Source organism: Rosa rugosa, chromosome 2 (assembly GCF_958449725.1).
Source record: "Rosa rugosa chromosome 2, drRosRugo1.1, whole genome shotgun sequence".
NCBI lineage: Eukaryota > Viridiplantae > Streptophyta > Magnoliopsida > Rosales > Rosaceae > Rosa > Rosa rugosa.
In genome coordinates this window covers 1,149,153-1,170,963 of record NC_084821.1, presented here as the reverse complement: position 1 = coordinate 1,170,963, position 21,811 = coordinate 1,149,153, and the positions used below count along the sequence as shown (strand labels likewise).

Genomic DNA, 21,811 nt, shown 5'->3' with positions numbered 1-21,811 from the left:
GATAACATCCAACGACCAATTTTGATATATTATATTTCCTCCACCAAGTTGCTCTTGGAAGGTATAATTTTGTAATACACCAAATAAACAGGTTAGACCACATTACTAGGCATATAAGGATTTTGTGAGATCTAAGAATTTGTAGCGGGAAATCGGTAAATTTGAGATTACCCATCTATTTATACCGTATTACTAGGTACTTTGTAAAAAAATTAATCAGATCCGCCGTCATTTTGACATCAGACAAGGCGGTCAACTCTTTATATACTTATACTTCCCTAAGGGGAGCTATACCAGGAAGAGATAAACTTCTACAAATTTTTACATTAGTTTATATATGCCATACCCACGAGAGTGTGAGAGCTTACGTATCGAAAAAATAAATTGCGAAGGACAGGTTATGAGCATATTAGTTTTATGTGGTATTTAGGGTTTAGAGTTGACCTAGTAGATCGAGACCCAAACGAAGACAAAAATAGCTGAAATTTTGATCATAACCATATCTTCTTATGTCCATAACATCCAATGGTCGATTTTGATAAGTTATATTTCCTCCACCATGTTGCTCATGGAAGGTATAATTTTGTAAAAATTTAAAAATATTTATCTATTAGATTGCTTAAAAGGTTTGAGATTTATTATGTAATCTCGCTAATTATATTAGATGTTTAAATTTTTTTTCCCAGATTAACCTTTCATCACGTTGTCACTTTTGAAAGTCCACATATTCCTATATGTAATGAACAAGTTATACAACACTAGTAGGCACATTGATCTTAGTTTCTAAAAACCAAATCAAAATAGATAATTTTATCTTTCGACCTTATAGATGTATACACCAAGTAGTTACATACGTCGTGTGAAATTATTGGCATGGTTGTTGGTGGATACAACATTAGTCAACCTAATAGTTATAAAACTAACTTCGGTTTGACTAAGTGGATCGAAGTCAAAACATTGACGAATTTGGCTAATTTTTGTATAAAAAGCATAGTATATTGCACTCATCTATTCCAGCAGTCGGTTTCTCCATATCCATATGTCTCGATAATATATATAAATATTGTTTTATAAATTTAATTACGGTTGACCAAGTGGATCGAAGTCAAAACTATAATTAAATTAGTTGAATTTTTTATCACATCCGTAAAACAATGTAATACACTCATCTAACGGTCAGCTTCTCCAAATTAAGCTTTCATTGCTTTGTCACTTTTGAGAGTCCACATATTCTTATATGCAATGAACATGATATACAACACATTGATATTACTTTCTAATAACCAAATTGATAAGTTTTATTTTTTACCTTTTAGATGTATCGACCGAGTAGTTACACATGTCGTTTGAAATTATTGGCATGGTTATTGGCGAATACGGTGTCGGTCAACCTAATAGTTACAAAATTAACACTTTGGTTACAAACTTAATAATAAGTCTCGACGAGGTTATACTTAGAGTAATCTAATGTATAATTATAGTATTGATATAAAATTATGATAGATTAAATTGAACGAAGTCGATCTGAAAACAAAATTAACTAAATTTTCTACAATAGACATAAGTCTCGGCAGCTTGTGCAATTTCACTTGCCTGGGTTTAGCTGTCAGATTCATTTCATTTCTCTTCCCATCACCACAGTTCCTTCAACCTCCACTTACTTGCACAATCGCCATCCTCTTCAAAACCTGCGCCTCTCTCTCTCTCTCTCTCTCTCTCTCTGGGAGCTCAGATCCAAAGTCTGAGCAAAGCAAATTCGCTCAGCACCAATGGGTAATCCTTCTCTCCATTTCAATTTGTAGGTAATGGGTAAAACCCAAATTGGGGTCTCTTTGTGAGTTTTGTTTTGGGGTTTCTTTTAGATCTGTGGATGAACACGCACCAAGTTTTGAAGACCCGAGCCCAGCACCTGTAATTGACGGTGGTGGAGGAGTCAGAGTCATCAGGACGCAAAGCAAGGTCTAGAGGCAAATTTTGTCGTTGAAATTTTGTTTGTTTTATTAACTTTAGTCTTCGTGATTAATAGAATCAGAGGGATTATTCCTTTAATTTTTAAGCAAATCTAGTTGATGCTGATTTGCCTTATAAGATTTGCTTAGCTTGGAATGTGGTTTGAGGTTACTGGTTCAGCCAGACGTTGGTGTATGGTCTTGATGTGCTGTTGGCTTTTTTGCTAAATATAGTTTACATTATGGTTTGACCGAAAGTGTTGATTGTTAGTTTGTGTCTAGAATCGTAGAGGTTGTTTGTATTCGGAATTTTGAGAATTGCATATCATTGACTGTCTTGAAATGTTCTCTTCTGCCTGTAGTGATTACGGGGTGAAAGGTTCGATCGATTTTGAGTCCTTGATCTTACTTTGAAGAAGAAGAAGAATCACGCAGACACTCAGAAAGTTTTGAGGTTGGTCATAATCCAAATTTGAGGCATATATATATATATATATATATATATATATATATATATATATATATATATATTCTTTTGTTGCCTTTTGTGGATGCATATCATCTTCTTCAAAACCAAGCATCAATTCATTATGAATTGGATCCTTCTGCTGTAAATTCAGGATCATTAAATACCTGTTTCGGATTTGGAAATTGCTTGAGAATGCAAGACTGGACCTGTCTATGGTTTCTTACCAGTATATCTGGGTGGGTTGTTAGCCTCTAATATATGAAATTACGTGTGCTCATAGGTGACTGGTTGTTAAGATAAGTGCTACTTCACCAAATCTCCCTGCTGTTTCTTCACTACTGCGTCTAAGGTTGCTTTGGAGTGTTCCTTTCTTGGTGTTTTGATTGGTATTCCTTTTTAACCAAATTTGCTTATTCTATCTCAAATTGAGTTTTTGTGGCTTGAACTTTTGCAGTGATATTGATATCAAGGTTTGTAATTTCTTGTGGAAAGTTACAAACCCATGTTTAGTTTTTTACTTTGGAATCAGTTTGAATAGCAAAACATATGTATTTTTTCTTGCCTAGAAAATTGAAGACCATGTACCTTACTTTTATCTCAAAACTTTTTTTCCTCTTTTATGTTCTGTATTTCAAAACAATTGCTATGTCTGTTGGAAAAGTTTCATGTATTGTGAAACTTTCAGCACGCACGATTAATTGAGAGACTGTCCCACTTGTGAGACCAAACTATTTTATATAAGAAAGCTAAAGTTTTTGTACAACTGTAGTTACTGGTTGTTATTACCATATTTTCATTAATTGGTTGGAGAAATTTTTGAATTCAAATATGCAAATTCAATGTATTGGTAGCTACTGCAAAAACATTTCACCAATCTGTCTACTGGTTTATCTGAGAGCTATTAAATTGAAATGAACTTGAAACTTTTTCCTGTGTACCTGCAGGAGCAGTATGGGTATTACTGAAGCATTGTGACAGCAGGTAGAACTCCAAAAGCGGCTTCATGAACAACTTGAGGTATGCAGTTGGAAGCCATGCACTGTCTTTATGTCTCTGAACTGGTTGTTGGTTGGGATCTGTTTACAAGGTTTTGTAGAGATTCTGAATATATAGAAATTTATGTGCCAGAGTCTAGTCCTGGGAATAACTAAAGATTTCTTCTGATTTGCTTCTTCTTCTATACAAACTATATGCTACTATTATGACTTGCATAATACAAATTTCGAGATAGAGTTTTGCTTTACAGTTACAGAGTTTGGTTATGATGTGATACTTACATGTCAAAACAATCTCCATTATTTTGGTCTTTGTAGTAGGCAGATGGATGAAAAGGTTTATAAAGTTGAGGTGACTGCGCATGAGTGATAGTGAGCTTTGCTGAATGAAACCAAGCCTTAGTAGGTTTAAATCAAGCAGCTCTGGCAATTTGAAGCCACCAACTGTGGGGTTTATGAGTCAAAAGTAGTAAAGTTGGGCGGTTGAGCTGATGAGCCAATGTTTCATCGAGTTCTAGGGTATATTTATAACTGTGTAGGCCTATATACAGCTTTGATCCCATTCTCGATCACCCATTCTTTCTCTTGGTTCTTATGGCTCTTCTTTACTTTATTATGCAACCTAACAATTTGGAACAAGCTGACTTAAATCTTCAGCTGAGATGATCCTCTTGTTTATTACTTTTATATATCCAGTCCTAAACAAATCCAAAATGAATGTTCAAGTTTTGCCAAACCCATCGTAGTCAAATGATGATTTTATTCATGAATGCCAAACCCATCATCTTCAGCTGATGAGCAGCCTTTTTTTGTTCTGTTTTTCTTCTTGGTTAGGTAAGTAGTTTATTGCACATACTTTGTGATACTATTTGTCTGTTTTCAGTTTTTCTGTTCAGCACACTTTTATATTGGTTTTGATAAGACCAGCTTTTAAATAGTTTTAACAAATTAGTGCAGAAAAAATACACTCGAAAGACCATCTCTTGTTCGAGCAACTTAGAAAAGTGATGATCATCTCCATTTAGATATGCAGCTAGAAACATTGATGCATGTTTTCTCTTCATTACAGAATTTCATTCTAGGTTAATTGTTAGTTAGATGGATGGGCTCGTAAAATAACACAAGAAAAGAACTAAGAATAGGTATTCCACCTAAGAAGTTAGTCAATACATGCATCTAAGCTTATACAAATTTTGTCTGGTTATCTAAGCTTATATATATCTAAGCTTATATCTTATGCACATTCATTGAGAATTTGCAATTGCTACAGGCAGACATTCCTACTAAAATAACTTGTTACCTTTTCTCTTACTGCTAACAGTCTCTGCTTTGTTGAAGGATTGGTTGGTATATCTGTTGTCATTGATTGCAAGGTCATTGTACACAACTAATAATACTGGTGGTTGATTCACAGCGTGACCAATTTTTTTCTGGATAGATTGGAGTGCAAGGTCAAACAAAATAGTTACTTCATCTCATGATTGGAACTTGTGAGTACCTAAATTGAGATATTTTTATTCTGTGATAATTTTAAATTGACACGGTATCTGCTTTTCTCTCTCTCTCTCTCTCTCTCTGATGATTTTAAATTGACTATATTGACACTCTTATTTGTCTTTGTATCATTTAGAAGGAGAAGACTTCCTTGTACCTCCCTTGAAGAGGAAACAAGTTCGCATCGAATGAATCTCTGATCCATAAGAGAGGGAAAAGAGGCAGACTTGGCATTGAAAGCCATTTTTTTTGTTTTTGTTTTTGGCATTGGAGGAATCTGGACGTTGGAACACAATGTAAAGAGATGGCATCGTGACCAAATCCAGAGCTCTTGTCAGCAATGAAAAGTGGTAGTTTTTTAGAAATTTGATGGGAATGTTAAACAGGCAAGGTGTCCAAATTCAGCATCAAGTTGTCAATATGATTGAAGCCTAGTCCCCGTTTGTCTAATATTCAGTATATATAGACGCTTTGATCTGGTCATATCAAGTACTTACACTAACTTTGAAGTTAGGATAAGCAAAATAATGAAAACAGCCAATTTCCTATTTATACAATGTTTTTCTGTAACATGTACTAGAATTGAAGTTCTTTACCTCCAAATGCAATTACATATTATCTGCAAGTGTGCAAGTTCAACTCTTGGTCAAACTGTTACATTGAGTGTATGCATATCTATGCAAGGAAGTGATTTATACACAAGTTCTATACAATGAAGGTAATTTAAACATGATTTCTACAAGGAACTCTCACAAAATTTCTATTTACATGCAAGGAATAGATCCACAACAAGATCAAGGAATTCTATATATGGATTTCTGTACAAGGTTTGTGCCCGTAAGCAAGGTAGTCTTGAACAACAATTAAACATGAACATGTCCCATCCACTGGCCATCTTTGCTCCCCTATTAAGATGTATCTAGCAATTAGTACCCACTAAAAATTAAAATAAAGCGATGCTAGGAAAAACTTCAAAATTTCTGACATCTCCAAAAAATTTCCAACCAACATGGCAGCAAGATTTTGATAAAAATAAATAAATAAATAAATAAATAAAACATTGCAGCAAGACATGTCATAGACAAGAACGGTAGTAACAGCAAGAGAAGTAACAACAAAAAGCTAGTGCTCGAACATCATAAGCTAGTAGCATACTAAATACCTAAAACTCGAAGAAATCAAGGATTAAGACCATGTATGTATGAGCATTCATTATCATTAAAATACTGCTTTACTACTTATTTGTAGGTAGTTTCTGCAAGACCCACATAATACACATATTGAACTAGCTAAAACGAATATCCAAGAGGACTATTGTACCTGGATATAAATCACTCATGCTAGGAAAAGATGGATATAAACTCATTCTCCATCATTAGAAGCTGTGACCTATAAGTACCATTTCTTTTCTTGTTGGGATAATTATGGTTATTGCTTTTCAATTTCTGTTCAAACAAAGAAAAGTCTGATTAGGAAAAGCAAACACGAATAAAATTACAAACAGATACCAAATCCTAAACAAGCATCAAAATCTGTAAAATTTCATCACCCTCAATGTTACAATGAAAAACAATTTTGAAGCAGATGATGAAATTTGGTTTGGCTGCATCAGATGAAATTTTACAAGATACCAAATCCTAAACAGTTAAAATCCACTTTGTCTACAGCAGACATCTGGTTTGCAAGAGAAGGACCAAAATCCTACTTCATGGAAAACAATCTATCCTCTCTCTTCTTACTAAATTCCATTGTTTGGTTGCAGCATGTTGATGCAATTTTTTTTTTTTTTTTTTTTTTTCCAGTTTTAAATTACCATGACTGAAAAGTCTATGTAATACATCGATATCGGCTATGTAGAACCTCATATTGGAGATAGTGGTTTATCTTGCTCAGCTTTATTATCCAAAGGTCCTGATGACTGAAAAGTCTACTCTAATTCTTGGAATCACCATACTTGAGTAGCGAAATTTTCTTCAAACTAATAGCTGATTAGAGTGAGCTATGAATTGAGGACAAAAACAAAAATACCAATTGAGCCTAGCACCTCAAACAAAAAGAAAACAACTTAGTTTCTTCAAATAGCCTATAAAGAAAATCTCATCACTGCCCAAAAGCAAAGTGACAAACGGTTCAGAATTAATCAAAAACAGTAGCAAAATTACGTTATATTAGACTCAACGATCACAATTAAAGGATATCTCATCCTTGTCAGCGTACTGCCGTAGCCATTCTAATTGTTTTGTTTGTTTGTATTAATACTGGTGGTGTATATAGTTCAAACTGGAGTATTGACCAGACCAAAAAAAAAAAAAGAACAAAAAGAAACTATATATGAACATGCAGCTTCCTTATCATGAACTTGGATTTTAGTTTGATACACAAGAATCATTCATAGAAACAGAATGATTAACCAGAAAACAAGTGAAAAATAAGAAAGATAAAATAAGAATGATTAACCAGAATGATTAATTTTCTTCAACGACCACAAGACTTCCGAGTTCCAAAGTCTTCCAACCTTACTTCCTCCTCGATGCAGCTGCCTCTCTCTTTCTCCTTAAAAGCCTCTGTGGTAACTTCATGCTTTACAGTTTCATCTTCCGATGTGAGTTGACGCAGTCAATCTAACGGAAATCCTGACGGCATATGTTGTCTACAATTTAGTTGGTTCATTGCAGACTCCTCCGAAATATATAATTGACTAACAAAATTAAAAAGCAAAAACAAAAGTTTTGGATCATAAAATATGCTCTCGATGGAAATTTCCCGTACCTACCAACCGTCCATCCCACCAATAATGAAACAATTTTCTTCCCATCTTTACCCTTCCCTACTCATCTAAATTACTTCGCGTCCCAAAGTCAATTCCCACCTCTCTTCTCCTATAGTTCTTCATCAATGGCCTCATCCATCACCCAAATCTCTCTCTTCCTTCTATTCCTAACTCTCTTCTCAGAAACCCAATTATCTCAATCCCTCAGAGACCTCAAACCCAACCCCAACCCCAACCCCAACCGTCCATCCACCTCGCTCCAATCAATCACAGACGTCCATGACCTCCTCCCCAAGTACGGCCTCCCAAGGGGTCTGTTACCCGACAACGTAAGATCCTACACTCTCTCCGACGATGGAACCTTCGAGATCTATCTCGAAAACCCGTGTTATGTTCACTTTGATCAGTTGGTGTACTACAATAAGAACATTAAAGGGAAGCTGAGTTTCGGCTCTGTTTCCGATGTGTCGGGGATTCAAGCCAAGAAGCTGTTTATTTGGGTTACCGTGACGGGGATGCATATGGAACAAGGGTCTGATTCGGTTGAGTTTTACGTTGGGGCTCTGTCCGAGAAATTGCCTGCTAAACAGTTCGAGGATATTCCTGTATGTAAGAGCAAGGCTTGCCGAGGAGGAGCTAGTGTTGAGTCGATGTGAGGTAAAATTTGGATTTTTTACTTCGAAAGAAAAATAATGCCTTTGCTGTTTTAGTGTGAATTATATGGGAAAGACTGGATTTTGTGTTTCTGAGATTTCTAATTTTACTTTGAATAGTTGGGCAAAATAAGCAAAGAAACCACAGCCAACATTTACTTCTACTTCAAGTTAAAGACTGAGTTTCTTTTTGTAGAAAATTTGTTATTGTACATTAAGAATGAGCTTGGGTTTTAATTATGTCCATATTCTGTTAGTTAAGAAGTTTAAAAGTTTGAAAAATTCTGGTTTTCTGAGTGATTGAACTTGAATGTGGAAAATGTTTATGCCATTTGTGTTGATAACCAAATCAAAGTATCAAAACAAAGGAAAAGGAAGATAATGTTTTCGAATTTTTTTTTAGGTTATTTAGAGCAACAATTGCAGGACCAAGAGATTCTTGTAATCATTTTAAATTTTTAATAGGAGAATTCTGATGAATTATTTGCTAAAATCATCTTGTTGAACCTATGTTATGTCTTTCCTTTCCATATTTCTGAGGTTATGATGAAAAGAAGTTTTTATATTTTTCTTTCCAATCAAAAACTTGCTTGCTTTGATAAAGAAAATGTCTGTGAGAAGTTTGTAGTGTTTTACTGCAACCCTGCATTTCTGAAGGTTTGGAATCTCAAGTTTCGTACTTGCATCATGTCTGTCTGTGTGCAATTTTTTTATGAAGGCCATAGAAAGGCACTTGACCTATGTATTGCAATGGTTGCTCAAATAGTCGAATGCTATTTCACATGGTATCACACTATCACTCCCATCTATGATCTAATTCTGAAGGCCAATGCACATATGGTGGGTTCAGGGTTAGGAGGATAGTTATCAGCCCCATTTTTACCCTCCAAAAGGTAAGAAAGTTATCGGCCCCATCTCGTGCCCTGTCTAGGAAGTTTAGGTGATTAGTGAAATCATATCTGGTGTGTCATTATGCTCTTTGTACTGTTGGTCATTGTTTCCCTGAATTAATTGTTCATTTAGTAAAGAATGAAATTGCAACATCCTTTGTCCTTTTTAAGCAAGATATAGTGGAGCAGATATTCCTAGTAAAAAAAACAAAAATGAAGGCAATAGTTTTTTGAAATTGTTATTTTTGTCATTGATCCTTTAATAAACACTGAGCAGACAATTCTGAGTTAATAAACTTTGGCAGCATGCATAATCAGCAAATTCTTCAAGGGTTCATATTCATATGTAGATAGGAATGCCTTTGAAGTGAAACCAAGACCAAATTTGCAATTTTTAAGCTCTAAACCTTCTATATCGTGTTGCTATTTGCTGTGAGTAGAAGGCTCTTGCATGAACACCCATCTTCTTAGCCGAGTGTTTTCTGTTTGAAGAAAATTCTTTAACCCTAATTTACACCGGAGAATGTGTTCCCATTTAAAAGTTAAAAGTGCTTTTTTTTTTTGGCTCCTATCATCTTCCTTTGTGTGATTAGGCTTGAATAAATTATGCTAATCTTTGGTGGACTAATGTAGTTTCCTTAATGGTGTTGCAGGTAGAAATAACTAAAATGGAGTTGGCATTGGAAGAAGAATAAAGTGTGCATATGTTTCTATCTGTTGCAAGAATTTTATGCTTGTTGCTCTCAAGTTCTCTCCACACAAGTGGCCTACAGAAGCAAATATATGTGCATATGAATTTCTTGTTAGTTGCCACAAAAAGAAATAATGTATTGTTATTTCCTGTGTGTGCCAACTACAGGCACTAATCTACACCGTATGAATTATAAGTAAATATATGTGAAAATTTCATGCTTGTCAATGAAAATTTGTGGGAATGTTTTATTATGATTATTACAATAAGAGTAGTAGAGTACTATGTCTACTATCTAACTTCTAAACAAACTTTCTCCTCATGCTTGCCATACACTTTGCTATCATCACATGGAACCTGTCTTGTACATTGTCTACAAAATGGTAATATGCATACCTCCACTTTCTCATAAGCACCAAGGGACCACAGACTCCCCAAAATCCTGTAATGAACCCAAGTGCAACAAAAACATAAAACCATGGAATTTGATGCTCCTTGGTGTCTGCATCTTGGGTGCTCATATCAGGTGCATCAGCACCCTTTGTTGTCTGACACTTATTTGGAAGTGGGGCACCACAAAGTTTCAGATTCCCCTCAAATACAGAAGCATTGAAGCTTTGGAGTTGAGTGCTTGATGGTATTGGTCCTCCAAGATTATTGTACGAGACATTAAAACTTGATAAGAAATTAAGACCTGTGAATGATGCCGGGATTTTTCCAGACAAATGGTTCATGGAGAGATCCAGTCGCTCCATGTACTTTAGGTTAGATATCTGGTTTGGAATGTTGCCGGAGAAGTTGTTAGCACTAAGATCCAGCGCTTGGAGAAGCTGCAATTGGCCAATCTCAATAGGTCTATTCCCACTAAGGCAATTGTGACTAAGGTATATAACTGGGACAAAAAATATATAAGTTGGTGCATCAGCACTAGGTTGGTAGTAGACAGGCAGTTCAAGATAAAAACGACCTACTTGAGCTGCAGCTTGTCCAGATACTAACATAGGTAGTGTGCACAATTCCTTTGGAAATTCTCCAGAAAGTTGGTTGAAGCCCAGTAGTAGAGTTTGCAGCCTTGGAAGAGTCCCCAGCCAACTTGGAATTGAGCCTGTGATTCTGTTGCCACTCAGATCCAAGACCTGTAACATTTTCAGCTTCGATAGCCATGAGGGAATTATACCACTAAGATTACATAAACTCAAATCTAAATGTCGAAGATTTTGAAATCCATTAAAATCCACCATTTCAACACCGTTCGGCATTTCCTCACCTAAAAAACTAGATCCCAAGGAAAGGAATACGAGACGTTTGCAACCCATCAGTATCTTCATTGCCCCTGTCACATTGGTCAAACCTTTGTTCGAACCAAGTGCGAGGAAGGACAGGGATTTCAATGAAAGAATTTCAGGCTGTATTTGAACCTCTAGATTATTGTGATTCACTTGAATTGCTTTCAAGAACTTGCACGAGTAGATGCTTCTCAGCAAGATACCAGAGAAGTTATTTTTCCGCAAGCCAAGTTTACTAAGTTGGCTAAGTTTGGAAAAATTAAGCATGGAGATATCACCTCCCAAGTTGTTGCTTCCCATACGTAGTTCAACGAGGTTTGTGCAATTCATCAGAGATAGGGGCAATGAACCTTCCAGATAGTTGAAATCAAGGAGTATGTATTTCAACTTGGAGAGCTTCCCAAGATGGAGAGGGAGCACACCACTCAATTGGTTATAGGAGAGGTCAAGGTTTGTAAGGTTGGTGAGGTTGGAAATTTTATCACTTACTACTCCATACAATGAATTTTGAGGTAGTGAAATCTCTTCAAGTGTGGTAGAATTAAACATATCTTCTGGAAGCGATCCTGACAGGTAATTGTTACCAGCACGGAAGACCTGCAGTTTGGAACACTTCCCTAGTCCAGAAGATATACTACCATTGAAATTATTGAAGGAAAAATCAAGGTGTCGTAACGAGGAAGAAGAAGGACGACAAATAGAGGATGGGATAGGACCTGAAAAGGTGTTGTTACTGACATTGAAAGTAGTCAAATTCCAAGCTTGTTGGAAAAAAGAAGATGAAACCGCACCATGTAAACGATTGCTGGAAAGATCCACCATCTGAATATGACTGGATGGTAGAGAAGATGGTAGCACTCCAAAAAGAAGGTTATAGCTCAAATCTAGGATTTCGAGATCATTCAAGGACAAGAAGAATTCAGTTTGATCTAGAGAACCAGAGAGTGAATTGTGGGAGAGATTCAAGTGAGTGAGATGTGTGAGATTTGCAAGTGATGATGAGGGGAAAATACCTCCTTTTAGTTTGAGCCCTTTGGAGGGTAACTGCAAATGGGTGACCCAACCATCTCGATTACAAGTAATGCCTTCCCAATTGCAACAATCAGCGGAAGTCCAATTCAACTGAGGAGAAGACAAAGTGAGAGCTAAGAACAGCAGAGAGTTGCGTTCGCTTTGGTTGCAAGCATGAATGTTTTCAAATATGATATTGGAAGAGAATATCAAGAGTAAGAAGAAAAGGATTACATTTGCCATTTGGTGATAAATCTGCACTAGCAAGTTCGTTTGTTGTTTAGATCAGATTTCACTCACGTTTGTAATTATATTGAACTAAAATGAGGTCGATCAGCATTGCCAAATTAATTGATGATCACTTCAGTTACTAGAAAAATAGTAACCCAGTCTGACCGGCACTAAGAAAGATAAGTATCATTTTGATATAGCTAGACAAATTATTGAATATATTTTGTTATGGAATCTATCTCTAAGAAGATACTTTGTCAATTATTATTATACAATATATTATAGCTGGGTTGGCACGGTATATTGTTTATGAATAAATAGTATGTCACTGCTCATCTTGGTCAGAAATGGAGCGACGGTTTTGCCCTCACTACTTGCCTCAACTACGATTTTGCCATTGTTTTACGATAAGACGCTGGAGGCTTCGAGAGACAGTGATAGAGAGAGAGAGAGAGAGAGAGAGAGAGAGACGGTGATCGAGATAGAAACAATCGAGGGTTGGGTTTGTTTTGGAAGATGTTCCGTTGCACCAAGACTTGGAACCCACCGCTTCCTCTTCTCTTAGTTTGAGAAGAGAAGAGGACTTGGCTACATTGGTAACCAAACCTCAATTTGGAGACACTGCTTACCAAGAAAGGTAATCCTTCGAATTCTTGCTCTGCACACTTTTGAAGTATCAATAAAGTAATTCACTTCCTGCTTCTTCAATTTCTGCATTTGGCATAAACTATGCTCCTCGTTTTTAGCTGAATTCTTTTTTATTTATGAAATTTGATAAATATTTTGGTTGATCTATTATTCTGGAATCTAATCTCACTTTCCTCGAATGTTCTTCGTCTTCCCAGTTTCTGGGTTTACTTCCTATACAATAATATCTTAATTTAAAGCAAGATCTGAAAAGACCCAAGATTTTAAAGTTTATATTTCACCCAAAGCCAGCACAAACCAGCAAGCTTAACCAATATTTAGTCAGCAACTTATTTTGCTCCTGCAGATGGGATCTGACAAATGGAACCCATTGTCCTTACCAGATTCACGGCAATATCAAAATACCAGCAAAAACAATATTGATCTTAGTCAGCAACTTATCTAAACTCAAAAAATTTAAGTTGACGAGGATCTATACAATATTGCTGCGTTGCATTAAGCCAAAATACAGTGTCAAATGTGATGTGTTCTTCTTTCATTTCTCAAAATACTCACAATGTCAAATGTGATCGATTCTTCTCTAATGTGCTTCAATATTGCTGTGTTGCACAGGAGACGTGATGATTTAGGTAAGACAAATTCTCATGAAACTTGCAGTTTATAATGCAGAAGCAGGGGAGGATTCTGATATTATACTTTCTGTTTTGATTCTGTTAATAAAACGTGTGGGATGGCTTTTGATTGGTGTATTGATCACAACTTTGTTCAGAATGTTGATATAGACGAATTATGGAAGATATTTGGCCCATATTTTGTCAAGGAATCTATAGCCAAGTTTTGTGACCATGTGGAAGCAAGATCGACAATGTCAATTGTGAGGGTCACAAAAATGATATGTACATATTGTAAACATGTAAAAGACAGCCATACTCTAAGAATATATTTCTTTTGCATTCTTTTACTTGAGATTTATTTTTTTATTTAAGGGATCGTACATATTTGAGATATTTTATTTAATATCATCTTATTATCTGAACTAATCTAATAAATTATAAATATCAAAGAAATCAGCTAAATCGGTAGCAAACCACTTAAAAATAAAAATAAAGTAACGAGAGTTTAGCTAGACTTAAATTCAATTTGAATTTGGATGGGGTATTATTTAGCTAGACTTCAAAGTTCAAACTTTCAAAGTCTCTTTCTATATCATTTGGATATTATAGCTGGGTTGGCACTGTATATTGTTTATGAATCAATAGTATGTCACTGTTCATCTTGGTCAGAAATGGAGCGACTGTTTTGCCCTTACTACTTGCCTCAACTACGATTTTGCCATTGTCTTACGATAAGAGAGAGACAGTGATAGAGAGAGAGAGAGAGAGAGACGGTGATCGAGGTAGACACACAGCAATCGAGGGTTGGGTTTGTTTTGGAAGATGTTCCGTTTCACCTGTATAGGTTAGTTTGCACCGAGACTTGGAACCCACCGCTTCCTCTTCTCTTAGTTTGCAAAATAGTGCAGATGACAACCATTTCTTTTAACTGAAGTAGGACTTGGCTACATTGGTAACCAAACCTCAATTTGGAGACACTGCTTACCAAGAAAGGTAATCCTTCGAATTCTTGCTCTGCACACTTTTGAAGTATTGTTTGCGTTCTCTATCAGTAAAGTAATTCACTTCCTGCTTCTTCAATTTCTGCATTTGGCATAAACTATGCTCCTCTTTTTTAGCTGAAATCTTTTTTATTTATGAAATTTGATAAATATTTTGGTTGATCTATTATTCTGGAATCTAATCTCACTTTCCTCGAATGTTCTTCGTCTTCCCAGTTTCTGGGTTTACTTCCTATACAATAATATCTTAATTTAAAGCAAGATCTGAAAAGACCCAAGATTTTAATGTTTATATTTCACCCAAAGCCTGCACAAACTAGCAAGATTAACCAATATTTAGTCAGCAACTTATTTTGCTCCTGCAGATGGGATCTGACAAATGGAACCCATTGTCCTTACCAAATTCACGGGAATATCAAAATACCAGCAAAAACAATATTGATCTTAGTCAGCAACTTATCTAAACTCAAAAAATTTAAGTTGACGAGGTTCTATACAATATTGCTGTGTTGCCTTAAGCCAAAATACAGTGTCAAATGTGATGCGTTCTTCTTTCATTTCTCAAAATACTCACAATGTCAAATGTGATCGATTCTTCTCTAATGTGCTTCAATATTGCTGTGTTGCACAGTGGTCTTATTGACATAATTTTTTTTTTCCACAGATTGGGGTTAAACATGAAGTCTGTTTATCTTTTAATGTAACATTAAATCTTTATTTATTGGGTTTAACCTAGCTGTGAAAATAAAATTTGGCTTTTTTCCTACTCCTGAACTTGTAATATATAAGACCTCTGCTTAATTAAGATGGCAAAAATGAATGCAGCAGAGGATTTTAATTGAGGAAGCTGAGAATAAGTAGGACGACGACATGTGGACATCAGTGAACAACCAAAGAAATAAGCTTTTCCAGAGATGGATGTCCAAGTAAGCCAGACTATACCACAGCTTATCGAAAATGCTTAGAAAATTTATTACTATTTTACTTTTCTAGATTCTTCTGTTATATCAAATGCAAAAACCTTGGAATTTAACTCCATCATAGGGATAGGATTTGTACAGATGTAATGGTTCCTTGCTCATTAGATTGAAATTATGTGCGATATTATTTATGTGTTTTCTAGGACATACTCAGAGAACCCTGGAACGCTGGAATTGCTCCTAGGGTTTTTCAGTCCCAAACCTAAATTCAATAAATTTTATCATACATTTGAATTGTGAAATGTGAAGCATCTAAAGAGTTCACTGTAATCAATGGTTTAACATAATTTGTATCGTTTAACATTAATGCTAATATGTTTATATGTTTTCTGCAGGGATGCTATTGATTTATTTTGATTGAGGTGAGAGGGAATCCAGAAGACAATTATCTCAGTTCTTGATAGTGCTCATGGCCTCTGTAAGTGTGGTTCCTTCATCTGGATTAGGAGACGGCAGTGGAAATACGGTTGCCCAGTGAGATGAATAACATGAAAATTAGGGATGACGTACAAGATAATGTAGGCATTGAGGTAATTGTTGTGTTGACCTGCTGTTCAAATTCTTTGTTACAACTTCAGCAATTAAGCTGTTTTTTCATCCTAGGAGTTGACCTGGCTTATATGCTCATTGGTATTGAAAAGAGACATCTACCTGAAGCATGGCCGGAAGCAAAATTGAGCTGTGAAAATCTTAATCAAAGATTATGTAGTGAACCTTGAACGGCAGGAGACGTGATGATTTAGGTAAGACAAATTCTCATGAAACTTGCAGTTTATAATGCAGAAGCAGGGGAGGATTCTGATATTATACTTTCTGTTTTGATTCTGTTAATAAAACGTGTGGGATGGCTTTTGATTGGTGTATTGATCACAACTGTGTTCAGAATGTTGATGAGGAAATACACACGTAACTGTTGATGGCGAAGCTTCTATCCCAAAATTCCATTTTTGCAATATGTAAATATACAAATCTACTTAAATACCAGCTTTTGTAATATGTAAAGTCCTGACGTTCACCAATAACCGTTTCTTAGATTATGGTTCTGATTGTTATACATACAAGAAATTGAGGAAGAAAAAAAATTGCAATCGCGCAGGGCGTATATCCAGTGCAATCTATATCTAAGTATTGTGACAGAGACCTTTCTTTTTCTGATTTTGTTTTAATTTCATATGGCAGCTTTTCTTCCTTTGCTCATATAGATATACTGGTCAGAGTACATAGCCTTAAAATTGAAAAAAGAAGAAGAAGGTATAATTATTATAAGAACGAACTGTGCCTTGATCAGCCTAGTTCTACTGACCACATGCATAAGTTTCCATAACCCAGTCCAAACGGCTTTAAGACATACCGGTATCATTTTCATATAGACAAATTATGGAAGATATTTGGCCCATATTTTGTCAAGGAATCTATAGCCAAGTTTTGTGACCATGTGGAAGCAAGATCGACAATGTCAATGTGACCCTCACAAAAAGTGATATGTACATATTGTAAACATGTAAAAGACAGCCATACTCTAAGAATATATTTCTTTTACATTATTTTACTTGAGATTTATTTTTTTATTTAAGGGATTGTACATATTTGAGATATTTTATTTAATATCATCTTATTATCTGAACTAATCTAATAAATTATAAATATCAAAGAAATCAGCTAAATCGGTAGCCAACCACTTAAAAATAAAAATAAAGTAATGAGAATTTAGCTAGACTTAAATTCAATTTGAATTTGGATGGGGTCTTATTTAGCTAGACTTCTAACTTTCAAATTGGCTCAATGCAAATTATTCAGATCTCTTTCTATATATCATTTGGATATTGGATGATCAAGAAAGAACCAAATTTTGATTTTAGTGAAATATAATTGACTTAAAAAAAATCTTTTATTACATCATATATGCTCTGTATTGGAAATTTCCCCCAACAAGAACTTCCCACCAACAATGAAACAATTTTCTTCCCATCTTTACCCTTCCCTACTCATCTAAATTACTTCGCTTCTGTTCCCCTGTTCTCCCCCAAAGTCAATTCCCCTGTTATCCATCACCCAAATCTCTCTCGTCCTAACTCTCTTCTCAGAAACCCCAAATCTCTCTCTTCCTAACTCTCTTCTCAGAAACCCAATTATCTCAATCCCTCAGAGACCTCAAACCCAACCCCAACCCCAACCGTCCATCCACCTCGCTCCAATCAATCACAGACGTCCATGACCTCCTCCCCAAGTACGGCCTCCCAAGGGGTCTGTTACCCGACAACGTAAGATCGTACACTCTCTCTGACGATGGAACCTTCGAGATCTATCTCGAAAACCCGTGTTATGTTCACTTTGATCAGTTGGTGTACTACAATAAGAACATTAAAGGGAAGCTGAGTTTCGGCTCTGTTTCCGATGTGTCGGGGATTCAAGCCAAGAAGCTATTTATTTGGGTTTCCGTGACGGGGATGCATATGGAGCAAGGGTCTGATTCAGTTGAGTTTTACGTTGGGGCTCTGTCCGAGAAATTGCCTGCTAAACAGTTCGAGGACATTCCTGTATGTAAGAGCAAGGCTTGCCGAGGAGGAGCTAGTGTTGAGTCAATGTGAGGTAAAATTTGGATTTTTTACTTTGAAAGAAAAATAATGCCTTTGCTGTTTTAGTGTGAATTGTATGGGAAAGACTGGATTTTGTGTTTCTGAGATTTCTAATTTTACTTTGAAGAGTTGGGCAAAATAAGCAAAGAAACCACAGCCAACATTTACTTCTACTTCAAGTTAAAGACTGAGTTTCTTTTTGTAGAAAATTTGTTATTGTACATGGGGAATGAGCTTAGGTTTTAATTATGTTCATATTCTGTTAGTTAAGAAGTTTGAAAACTTCTGGTCTTCTGAGTGATTGAACTTGTCTGAAATGTTTATGCCATTTGTGTTTGATAACCAAATCAAAGTATCAAACGAAGGAAAAGGAAGATCATGTTTTCGATTGATTTTTTAGGTTATTTAGAGCAACAATTGCAGGACCAAGAGATTCTTGTAGTCATTTTAAATTTTTAATAGGAGAATTCTGATGAATTTTTTGCTAAAATCATCTTGTTGAACCTATGTTATGTCTTTCCTTTCCATATTTTTGAGGTTATGATGAAAAGAAGTTTTTCCATTTTCCTTTCCAATCAAAACCTTGCTTGCTTTGATAAAGACAATGTCTGTGAGAAGTTTGTAGTGTTTTACTCCAACCCTGCATTTCTGAAGGTTTGGAATCTCAAGTTTCGTACTTGCATCATGTATCATGTATGTCTGTGTGCAATTTTTTATGAAGGCCATAGAAAGGCACTTGACCTATGTATTGCAATGGTTGCTCAAATAGTCGAATCCTATTTCACTTGGTATCACACTATCACTCCCATCTATGATCTAATTCTTAAGGCCAATGCTCATATGGTGGGTTCAGGGTTAGGAGGATAGTTATCAGCCCCATTTTTACCCTCCAAAAGGTAAGAAAGTTATCGACCCCATCTCGTGCCCTGTCTAGGAAGTTTAGGTGATTAGTGAAATCATATCTGGTGTGTCATTATGCTCTTTGTACTGTTGGTCATTGTTTCCCTGAATTAATTGTTCATTTAGTAAAGAATGAAATTGCAACGTCCTTTGTCCTTTTTAAGCAAGATATAGTGGAGTAGATATTCTTATTAAAAAAAAGAAAAATGAAGCCAATAGTTTTTTGAAATTGTTATTTTTTTCATTGATCCTTTAATAAAACACTGAGCGTTCTGAGTTAACAAATTTGGCAGCATGCATAATCAGCAAATTCTTCAAGGGTCCATATTCATATGTTGATAGGTATGCCTTTGAAGTGAAACCAAGACCAAATTTGTAATTTTTAAGCTCTAAACCTTCTGTATCGTGTTGCTATTTGCTGTGAGTAGAGCTTCTTAGCCGAGTGTTTTATGTTTTAAGAAAATCATTTAACCCTAATTTACAACGGAGAATGTGTGCCCATTTAAAAGTTAAAAGTGTTTTTTTTTTTTTTTTTGGCACCTATCATCTTCCTTTGTGTGATTAGGCTTGAATGAATTATGCTAATTGTAGTTTCCTTAATGGTGTTGCAGGTAGAAATAACTAAAATGGAGTTGGCATTTGAAGAAGAATAAAGTGTGCATATGTCTCTATCTGTTGCAAGAATTTTATGCTTGTTGCTCTCAAGTTCTCTCCACACAAGTGGCCTACAGAAGCAAATATATGTGCATATGAATTTCTTGTTAGTTGCCACAAAAAGAAATAATGCATTGTTATTTCCTCTGTGTGCCAACTACAGGCACTGATCTACACCGTATGAATTATAAGTAAATACTAGAATTTGTCCCCACGCGTGTTTTGGATTGAAATGTGAAGTGATTCATCGTGCAAATTTGAAGAAGGTCCATTATCACATCATGCAAATTGGGACCTTCTTGGTTTATATATTGCTCACTGACCTAAGAAATAAAAAAAAAAGGTAAATTGTGCTTGCTGCAGGCAAAAATAGAACAGTAGGAAGCAAAAACAGTATCTCTCATCATTATCATTCATTCATATAAAGTCCAAACAAATGTCAAAGTCTGGAATATGATCTATAATGAGTGAAAGATAGGTTCAAGTGATACATATCACGTAAACTCTGAGTCTGGAATATGATCTATAATGAGTGAAAGATAGGTTCAAGTGATACATATCACGTAAACTCTGAGTCATGACATTACAACGATACCAAACTACAAAATAAAAAAAATATTCCAGTAAAACTTGAAAGTCTTTTCCTACATTATCCCTGATAACAAATTGTGATTGATGGCAGCCTATTTTACAAATAAGATCTAAATATATAAAAATTGTTTAAAGTTGATTATTCTGAGATGTTACTTACTCATTTTTAGACATGCAGACCTATTTGACAACTGAATTTAACTAAAAAGCCAGAACAGCAGCACTCTCCTTTTCATATATACCCAACTCAACCTCTCTCTCATTGTCCCTATGTCTTCATTCACTGTGCGATGTGGAAGTTAATCTCCCAAATTTGTTCTTGACATGATCGCATAGTTTCCAAAGAAAATTTATCCTGATAGTATTAACCTGCAAAAACCAAGAGCAGCATTAAGGCCAAGTAGTTTGTGTATCAGATAATGCATTGTACCATCAAAAGTTGCTTAACTTGTATTCTCTTTCATTGTTAAAAAAAAATAAAAATAATAAAAAAACAAAAATCAAATCATAAATATCACTGAAAAAGGAAATGAAATAAGAATGAACATAGATGAAGAGAAAGTGTTATAAGCTTTACACAATCAATTATCTTTTAATTGAAGTCAACTGAGACTCTAGCTTTTCTTTATCTTTATCTTTGTGATTTTTTATGAAGCACAGTTGCAATAAGTAAGAACCACAAACACAAAAGGAGGAAGAATGAACAAAACAACAATGTTCAAAAGTATACACCAAAACAAATAAATCTCGTTTGAAAGTTGTTATCAAATTGTATAGCTAAATTTATCAAGTTGAAGTATACACCAAAACAAATAAATCTAATTGAAAGTCGTTATAGTAGAAAAGAATACTTTGATTTTAGGGTTTTCAATAATATATTCTATTCATCCCACAAAGGGGTATATATACAAGGACAAGAGGAGTAGTCTAACCCTAATAGGAAACAATCATTCCTATAATTACATGATAACCTAAATAAATAAGAATCATAATTACATAAGATTTACAGCTATTCTACACTCCCCCTCAAGTTGGTGCATAGATATCTATCATGCCCAACTTGTCAACTGAGCTGTCGAATATCTTCCTGGACACTCCTTTAGTAAGAACATCAGCTAACTGCTCTTCTGAGTTTACAAATAGAAAACGAATAACCTTTCTGTCAAGATTTTCTTTAATAAAATGACGGTCAACCTCCACATGCTTTGTCCTATCATGCTGAACTGGATTATGTGCAATCTCAATTGCAGCTTTATTATCACAATGCAAATCCATAGGTTGTCTAAGCTTGTAACCTAGATCTTTCAGGACATTACGAATCCATAACATTTCACAGACTCCTTGTGCCATACCTCGAAATTCAGCTTCTGCACTTGATCTGGCCACAACTTTCTGTTTCTTGCTACGC

General features: G+C 35.3%; 2 protein-coding genes and 3 long non-coding RNA genes across 17 annotated transcripts; 4 read left to right on the top strand and 1 right to left on the bottom strand.

The window, feature by feature from the left end:
- The first annotated feature begins 1,531 nt into the window (after positions 1-1,531).
- Positions 1,532-5,390, top strand: LOC133734260 (uncharacterized). Of its 6 annotated transcripts, none has more exons than XR_009858177.1 (7): positions 1,532-1,773; positions 1,863-1,959; positions 2,312-2,403; positions 2,699-2,767; positions 3,363-3,435; positions 4,828-4,903; positions 5,044-5,390. It is a non-coding gene; the product is annotated as an uncharacterized LOC133734260 (long non-coding RNA). The 6 variants fall into 6 exon arrangements; XR_009858173.1 differs by having other exon boundaries at positions 2,699-2,804; XR_009858176.1 differs by having other exon boundaries at positions 2,699-2,804; positions 4,752-4,903.
- A 2,412-nt stretch (positions 5,391-7,802) lies between these two features.
- On the top strand, positions 7,803-8,333 carry LOC133734784 (uncharacterized). The gene has a single exon (XM_062162398.1). It carries the CDS (start codon positions 7,803-7,805, stop codon positions 8,331-8,333), a length of 531 nt encoding a protein of 176 aa, XP_062018382.1.
- Positions 8,334-9,873: 1,540 nt separating this feature from the next.
- Positions 9,874-12,470, bottom strand: LOC133733374 (receptor-like protein 2). The gene has a single exon (XM_062161016.1). The coding sequence runs from the start codon at positions 12,449-12,451 to the stop codon at positions 10,214-10,216; it is 2,238 nt and encodes a 745-aa protein (XP_062017000.1). The 5' UTR covers positions 12,452-12,470; the 3' UTR covers positions 9,874-10,213.
- Positions 12,471-12,770: 300 nt separating this feature from the next.
- On the top strand, positions 12,771-16,606 carry LOC133733378 (uncharacterized). 8 transcript variants are annotated; one of them, XR_009857659.1, is made up of 6 exons: positions 12,771-13,076; positions 13,700-14,694; positions 15,068-15,628; positions 16,018-16,212; positions 16,286-16,425; positions 16,566-16,606. It is a non-coding gene; the product is annotated as an uncharacterized LOC133733378 (long non-coding RNA). The 8 variants fall into 8 exon arrangements; XR_009857662.1 differs by having other exon boundaries at positions 16,018-16,200; positions 16,286-16,606; XR_009857656.1 differs by having other exon boundaries at positions 16,286-16,606.
- A 1,021-nt stretch (positions 16,607-17,627) lies between these two features.
- LOC133733380 (uncharacterized) lies at positions 17,628-20,045 on the top strand. The gene is made up of 2 exons (XR_009857665.1): positions 17,628-18,271; positions 19,770-20,045. It is a non-coding gene; the product is annotated as an uncharacterized LOC133733380 (long non-coding RNA).
- The last annotated feature ends 1,766 nt before the right edge of the window (positions 20,046-21,811 follow it).

Bases quoted from the DNA above. Each gene is read 5' to 3' on its own strand.
- LOC133734784 (XM_062162398.1), top strand. From the start codon at position 7,803: ATGGCCTCATCCATCACCCAAATCTCTCTCTTCCTTCTATTCCTAACT.
- LOC133733374 (XM_062161016.1), bottom strand. From the start codon at position 12,451: ATGGCAAATGTAATCCTTTTCTTCTTACTCTTGATATTCTCTTCCAAT.